The sequence below is a fragment of the Diadema antillarum genome, unplaced genomic scaffold, assembly GCF_040938485.1.
Source record: "Diadema antillarum isolate AM-2024a unplaced genomic scaffold, OU_Dant_1.0 seq00001435_RagTag, whole genome shotgun sequence".
In the NCBI taxonomy this organism is placed as follows: domain Eukaryota; kingdom Metazoa; phylum Echinodermata; class Echinoidea; order Diadematoida; family Diadematidae; genus Diadema; species Diadema antillarum.
Genome location: NW_027272185.1, coordinates 417,049 through 424,956, shown reverse-complemented (window position 1 = coordinate 424,956; position 7,908 = coordinate 417,049). Strand labels below are relative to the sequence as shown.

The following is a 7,908-nucleotide window of genomic DNA, read 5'->3' as shown; positions in this document are numbered from 1 at the left end:
TCAAACTTGCTGAAATGCGGTGACGGGTCTTCGCTTCATCAATAGCTTCCCTCACCGTGACGTCATCCTAGATCGATGTCAACCGCTGTCAGAGCGACTTCTTTAATCTCAAGTCCAGCTCAAAATACCCCCACTTGGCTGAGCAGAACGTTGCTACCCCCATTGGTCTCGCTGCTCCGGCATAGGATCGAATCACTTTTGGCGGTCAAAACTTTTGGCGGTCAAAATCAACTACACAACGAATCAGACTGAGATGTGGAGTAATTGGACATTAGAACAATGACGCCAGCATCGCGTAATTATCTGCCGTGATTGCTGAATGTTTATGTAGATAGTGTACCACCCAGCTGAGCTAGATTAAGAATGAGTTTTTGAGAAAATGAATTGTGCGTCCATGACTGAGCTCTGTTTCATACTTTCCGTCAATCTGCATTTTTACTCTAGCTTCTTGAAAGACACAAGAAACCGATAGTTTTCATGCACGTGTGTGTTACGTCAGGAGATTCCACAGATTACAGTAATATGCTGCTCTTTGTATTTTTGAAGGGGTACCACTAAGGTTTCCTGCATTGTTTTGATAGTTGACGTAAAAACGGCGTTTCTCCTCATCAGTTGCCATCATGGAGTACTCTACGGCACAAGAGCTCGATGAACTCTGTTTGGCAGACGGACACATGATGATGAATCTATCGAAAGAGGAAGCCGAAAGTCTCCTTCCGGATGAAGTGGAAGTGGTCATCAAAGCCTATGTGCTCCCTTGCGTGCTGGCCGTCGGCCTTTTCGGTAACATTCTCTTTCTTATCGTCGTGGCGCGTGTCCCGTCCATACGGACAATCACAAACTTTTACCTTGTCAACCTCGCTGTGGCGGACTTGATCTACCTGACAGTCGGTGTAGGCGAGAAGCTCTGGCGTTTTCACTCATCGCTGCTGGGAGACGATCCTACGCTTACAGGTTCTGGGTGTTCAACGATCTCCTTCGTTGTCGACTTCGCATGCAACGCCTCAGTCCTGCTTATTACTGCGGTGACGATCGAGCGGTATTATGCGATTTGCAAACCGTTCTGGCATCGACGGATCGCAACCTGGGGTAGAACAAGGAGAATTGTTTTCGCTACCTGGCTCCTAAGCTGTGTGTTCGCGGCTTTGCTCATTCCGGGAAACTTCAAAATGATCTTTATCTGCCTAGTATACCCCGACGAGCCTGCCTACGAAGATTTTCCGACTTTGATTGGCATATGTCAAGCCGTTTCGCTCACGTGGGTGGCTATTGCTAATGCGCTCCAGTTGATTCCGTTTTTCCTTGCCCTGATCGTCAACTCGATCCTCTACGCACTCATCATCCGGAGCCTGACGGCTCGCATCAAGACCGAAGCGGCCCTCCACACAGATCGCTATCGCTATACCAAGGAGCGAAACGCCGTGACACGAATGCTCGTCATCACAGGTGTTTTATTTTTCCTCCTGTACTTCCCATACCACGTGGTAATTCTCGCCCTCCTGGTTGCTGGGATGATCGGTGACGATACTTACTTCGCTTTCAGCCACAAAGTCAATCTTTTTTTCCCCATCTTTCAGACTCTCATGTACATAAATTCTGCAAACAACCCCTACATTTACGGCGCCACCAATGCCCGTTACCGTCGGGCGCTGAAGAAAACATTCTATCGCAAACGCGCAAGACGGGAGGACACAGTCGTACGTGTAGTATGCATGCAGCTAGCAAGCTTTGAGCAGACGGCACGGTAGCGTTCATCCATGATGAAAGGATCTATTATAAGATGGCTAAGTAATTTCCAGCTTGCTGATTGGTCAAAGCGTACCACATGATCATTCGCGAAAAGGTTTCTATCCCTGCACGCCCGTGGGATTTTCGCGCACCCAAATTGTCTAATTCACGGTTTTGGCGCATGCGCAGTGTCTCAAAAGTCAAGATTTCGATTTGTACCAGCTTATGCTCAATGAGGTCACGTACAATGAAAAATGAACTTTTCATAAACTAATTTCAGTCATGCACTAGTAATATAAAAAGAGACTCAATGTTGTGTTTAACCGAAAATTGACTCGTGTCCGGTCCACGACAGTCTGCCGTATACACAGGCACAACACTCAAATCGTCCTGATCCACAAGATCATGTTGAAAAAGAAATTGAATTTATGACACAAATTCATCGATCGCCAGGGACGTACCGACGATTTTTCAGCGGAAACTCAGTAAAAATAACATTTCTTCATTTAACCAGATAGTTTCAAGGCCACCACTCACATTATTTTATAGGATTTAAAACTTGTGCTATCAAAAATTAACTCCTGCTGGAATAAGATTTTTTATGGCTCTTCGTTTTTACTGACTTTGATCTAGTCTATCTCACGATCGACGATCTAGATTACTGATTGGCTTAAGTTTCGTCGCTGTAGCCAGCCTTTGTTTTGTGCGTCCACTCTGTTTTGAAATCACAACTCATTCGGAAACCTTTAGATATGGCGTCTGTGAATCAAACAAAGGAGGACTTTTCCATCTCCTTCCAAGTTATGACAGATGAAGAGATTGACCGACTGTTGTACGACATGGACAGCAAAGGGACAAAGAAGGTATTGAAATTTGCTAAAAGTAAACTCATGGACTTTGCCAAATTCACTGGAACTGATTTGGAAGAAATCGCCAAGGATACCAAAGATTTGGACAAGTTTTTGACCAAATTCTACTCTGGAATAAGGAAGGACAATGGAGAATCATAAAAACAAGGTCGCTACAAAACATTAGGTTCGGTGTTCAGAGATACTTTGTCGAGAACTATGGAATAGATATTGGTGATAGCAGCAAGTTTCCTCGAGCAAACCGCGTTTTCAAAGCGATGAAAGTGAAGGCAAAGAAAGAAGGTAAAGGATCCGTTGTACACAAACCCGTGATTTCGTCAGACGACATGAGCAAGATACAAGAGTCACTAGACCTGTCCACCCCCAGAGGCCTGCAGGATAAGGTTTTCTTGGACGTTCTCACCTTTTACTGTATTCGAGGACGGGAGAACATTCGTGGGATGAAAGCTGAAGACTTTACCATCAAAGCAGATGATTCCGGACGGAAATACGTACAAATGAGAGACTTTCTAACAAAAAACAACCGCGAAAATGTCATCCGAGAATTCGATGCTGGCTTGATGTTTGAAATGCCTGAACTGGGTGAAAGGTGTCCGGTAGCCACATTTGAGAAATATGTAGCGAAGTTGAACCCCGAAAACCCTTGGAGGTGGCAAAGGCCAAAAGATGTTTCTAAGAAGGAGCTGGCACAAGATACCCCATGGTTCGACAATGCCCCATTAGGCGTTTACACGATTGGCAACAAACTGAAAAATCTGTCACAAAAGGCCGGATGCAAGCAAACGTACACCAATCACTGTCTAAGGGCAACCAGCATCACAACTCTCGATGCCTGTGGATACGAGGCTCGCGATATTCAGAGTGTCAGCGGGCACAAATCGGCAGATTCGCTGAAGCACTATTCCAAAACAAGCCAAACGAAACTGAAAAATATGTCTGAATCGTTGGCCACTTGCCTATACTCGGATGTCAACAAGGACAATAAGAACCAGGAGCTGGGCGACGAGTATGAGAGCGATATCCGGCAGGATAACATCGTTCTAACCCAAAACCAAACTATTAGTACACAGTCGAGATCGTCAATCACGGTCAGGAGGAACACCAGTCACGTTCGTTCGGAGAGCGGTGGAAACGTTTTCCACTTCCACGGATGTAACGTGACTATCAACAACTAAGATCTAGGCAGTATAAGCTGTCAGATCTGCTGTAAATAGCTGTAAATATGTTGAGTTCTTGAGAGTTGGAACATTTTCAATTTCATGTGTTGGATTTGAAACTTTGGAATAGACCTCATATCACAGATTCAGCATAAGCTGGGATAATCTCGGAGAAAGCCTACTCTGTAGTCTGGACCATTTTCCAACGGTAAGTACAATTTTAAAATCTTTGATATTTGATTTATTTCATTATTTCTTTCTCATACAAGGTATATTCACCTCGCGTTTGAAATTACTTAGCCATCTTATAAAAGGAATAACGCATTTTCCCGTCATTGTTAAGCGAGTATGCAGTGCACACGAGGTTTCTTCTTCGTGGATCGCATGCACACTCCACACTCGCCTCCGGCTCGTGTGGAGTGCGCATGCTCAGAAGAAACCTCTCGTGCCACTCTGCATACTCGCTTTCCGCGGAATGCGTTATTCCTATATTATGGGGTCCTAGCGCGGATTGTCATATTGGATTGTCAGCCTCCTTTGTGGAAGCATTTTACGTAACGTTAGATCTATAAATTATATCTGAAATTTATCTCAAAATGTGCTAAGTGCTAGCCGTTTAGCGTTAGATTTAGAATAAACCTATCATTAACGTTAGACTCTAATTCTAAACTAACGTAACGCTAGATTCTATATTAATGTTAAAACCTTGCTGTAACCACATCATGTTGTCGCACAGTCGATCGCAATTGCAATGTCGATACATAGGGTCCTATGTATTGATATCATAATTTTTAGTGACCCAAACAAAATAGATCTAGATTATATAGCAGTGTTACTCTCCTTTTCTGAGTCTCTCTTTTCACATCAATTGAAAAATATGAAGAGCGCTCACATCAAAAAGATAAAGCCTAACGTTAAAGGACTGGTAACCAGTGGTAATGTTAGATCTATTCTCTAACGCTAGACTCTAACAAGTAACATGCTAGATCTAGATCTAGATCTAATTGAAATTATAGTAAATATACTAACGTTAGGTGCATCCATCTTGCTGGTTTAAGTAAAACTAACGCTAAAAGTGGAACAATAAATTATAAAACCTAACGTTAGGCTATACCGTAAAACCGTTACTATGTTAACGTTAGAGGTCTAGAAATCTAGCCCTATAACCTTTATAAAAAAAAACTAAAAAAAAACTAGAAATGTCGCTAAGGCGACTGGTATGCCTCCGCCATAATGCATGATTCTCCTAATATAGGTCGATAGTACATGTGGACAATGTGTGATTACATTTTCACAAAATTGGCAAAATACTAAAATGACAAGTTTTGTCACAAATGTGTTGAATGTTCACCTTCCTTGACCTAGGTAATAGGTTTAATTGCATGAATAGGAGATGTATTTGAGGATTTACGGACTTTAACTTGACTTTGACCCATTCATAAGTTTATGCATTGAGTAATTTTCACGGTATGGAGAAAAAGAGCAATTTCTGTATTGAAAAGTACATTTGTTACCATTTTCATCTGGCCAATGACCTTAACATTCATAGGATTCACTGTCAGGCAGAACATGCATTTGGTATGTAGAAAGTTTCAAGATAACTTGAGCCACTTCCAAGATATGGAGGAAAAAGTTAGTTCAGCACTTTCCCTTGATCTTTGACCTTTTGACCTTTGAGGCAAAAAAAAGAAAGTTTCCTGAGATTCTCTATTAGGTTATACATGCATACAAGTGTAAAAAAAAATAATCCTGCTGGCATTGCATAAATGAGGGAAATAGTAAAATTTTGAAGTGTTGCCCTTGACCTTTGACCCCTGACCTTTGATCCCATGAACCCTAAATTCTCTAGATAATCACTGCCAGTCAGTACATGTATATATATATACTATGTTCCATGAAGATACCTTGAACAATTTCCAAGTTATGGAGAAAAAAGTCAAGTTTTAATATTTTTACTTGACCTTTTGACCTTTGACCTCATGACCCCAAACTTTCACCAGAGAATCTTAATTGGGTAATACATGTATACACTACAGTAAGTTTCAAGAAAATGTCTTCAGGCATTGCCTAGATATGGTGGAAATAGTGAAATTTTACGTATTTGACCTTAACCTTTTGACCTTCGACCTTGAGCATGTGCACCCAAAAGTTGATAGGCACAACTTCACCCCCTAATACACATACATGCCAAGTTTCATTAGGATACCTCAAAAGGTTTTTTAGTTACGCTGTCCACAAAATTCATTGCGGACGGACGGAAGGACGGACGGACGGACGGACGGACAACCCGAAAACATAACGCCTCCGGCACCACTTCGTGGCGGAGCACAGTGGGCCAGAGAGATACCAAAGTGCGCCAAAAGTCACTTTGGGCACTTGGGATTTTTTAATTTTTGACATGCGCTCTTGAGAGATAATACTTTGAAGAATATATCATTAAAATATTTGAATCAGGTATGTACATTAAAGGGGTATATTTCCTACCTGAAGTAGCAAAATACAATATTTTAAGAGTTTCAAAGCAAATTGTAACCTCTTTAATAAATAAATAATTTGAACATGTAGTTTTTGAGATATCAACCTGTAATTTCTCCCACATATTTCTCAGAGTTCATTTTATGTTATGAATGCCATAAAATTGCAAAGAAACTTAATGTTCATGAATATTTTACGCTAAATATCCTGGAAAAGAGGCTAATTATTTGTCTTTTTAATATACCCTAATGAAAAATTTAGATTGCCACGGATTTCCAACTAAATTCTATTATCACCACATTCCCTAATGTCTCAGCTTTAAGCTGATACCAGATTTGGCTGCCACCTTTTGCCACTTTTTGTGTTAGAGCCGATTTTCCGCGACACATTACGCCTATTTTGGACCTTGCAGCCGCTTAGGAATGCTGTTATATCATACGGGGCCGCATGAGGGCGGCATTTTTTTATTTATTTATCTTTTTTTTCTCGCACGTTAAAGGCACAGAAACATGAATAACACTGAATAAGAGGCAAACAGAGTTACAAAATACATGTATAGGGCTCGTCAGGCACCTAAAAGACCCCTCCTCCGAAGATAAAAGAGTACATAATTGCATATAGCCAAGGCCATATAGCCATATTGTCCATAATTGTCATAGCCACTACTGTAAACATAGCTATTCCCACTGCGATACATATTGTATGGACACCTAAATACATGTACTTCGATCCTACTCTTGACATATGCAGATAGAACGTTAAACACCAAAACACAGAGATTTTATTCTCATCGGCTACTCGTTGGAAGCAAAGACTGTTGCTTTCCGGCCGCTCAGCAAAGTGTATAGTATCGCAGTTTGTGAATCCGATTGCAGGTCAATGTCAGACATTGCTCGCGTGATCCTCATCGGACGATCTTGCCTCATCGGATCATGCCTGACATGTCTGACATTGACCTGATAGGTGACCAATACAAGTCGGATTCATCAGACTGTGATCCCATACACTTTGTGGGTTATCGGAAGCAAAAAAACTTTGCTTTCGACGACTGATGAGAAAAAAAATCACTGTGGAACGTGGATGAATTTATAATTTCATATGATAGTGATTTCGATAAATTTTTCTTTAAAACAATCTTATTATTTTAGCTTTTCCAAGTAAACTTTCATACACGGCAGACTCATTCTTAGCTGCTAAGTCATAACCTTTCATTTTCCTGATTACTGACTTCACAATTTGTTATCTTTCCATTTAAATTAGACAAAATGGTTTTTGCGCTTGTATGAATTGATATGGCATAGGCCTAAGGTTATATAAAGAACTATATCGGAGATTGATTTTATATCGCGCATTTATGTTCTGCATGCTATAGAATAAAGTGAATAAATTCACCCAAACGTACAGCGTACATTATAAACTTATATTCCAACTAGTTTACACGGACAACAGTATCATTTTGCAGTACGTGTGTAATATGGAACTTTCAGCATAAATTCGATTCTTTTAACGAAACCCGAATGTTTATACACTTTCTATGACATGTAAGCATCGTGTATTCAATGGTAGTAGATAAGCAGTATCAGTGAAGGTGAAAAGATAAATTAATCTTTAAAGAAAAAAAAAATAACAGCGTAAGATTTGCATTGCTTTATTCGTCATTTACAGACAGATTTTTGGTA

At 40.7% G+C, this 7,908-nt stretch overlaps 1 protein-coding gene across 1 annotated transcript; it reads left to right on the top strand.

Moving 5' to 3' along the window:
- Positions 1 to 620: 620 nt before the first annotated feature.
- On the top strand, positions 621 to 3,772 carry LOC139709433 (thyrotropin-releasing hormone receptor-like). Its single transcript, XM_071621400.1, has 2 exons — positions 621 to 1,663; positions 3,427 to 3,772. Exons 1-2 carry the CDS (start codon positions 621 to 623, stop codon positions 3,770 to 3,772), a joined length of 1,389 nt encoding a protein of 462 aa, XP_071477501.1.
- The last annotated feature ends 4,136 nt before the right edge of the window (positions 3,773 to 7,908 follow it).

Excerpts from the sequence above, each read along its gene's own strand:
- LOC139709433 (XM_071621400.1), top strand. The coding sequence starts at position 621 with ATGGAGTACTCTACGGCACAAGAGCTCGATGAACTCTGTTTGGCAGAC. Across the intron at positions 1,664-3,426 it reads CGGGCGCTGAAGAAAACATT|TGCCTGTGGATACGAGGCTC; the intron begins CTATCGCAAACG and ends CACAACTCTCGA.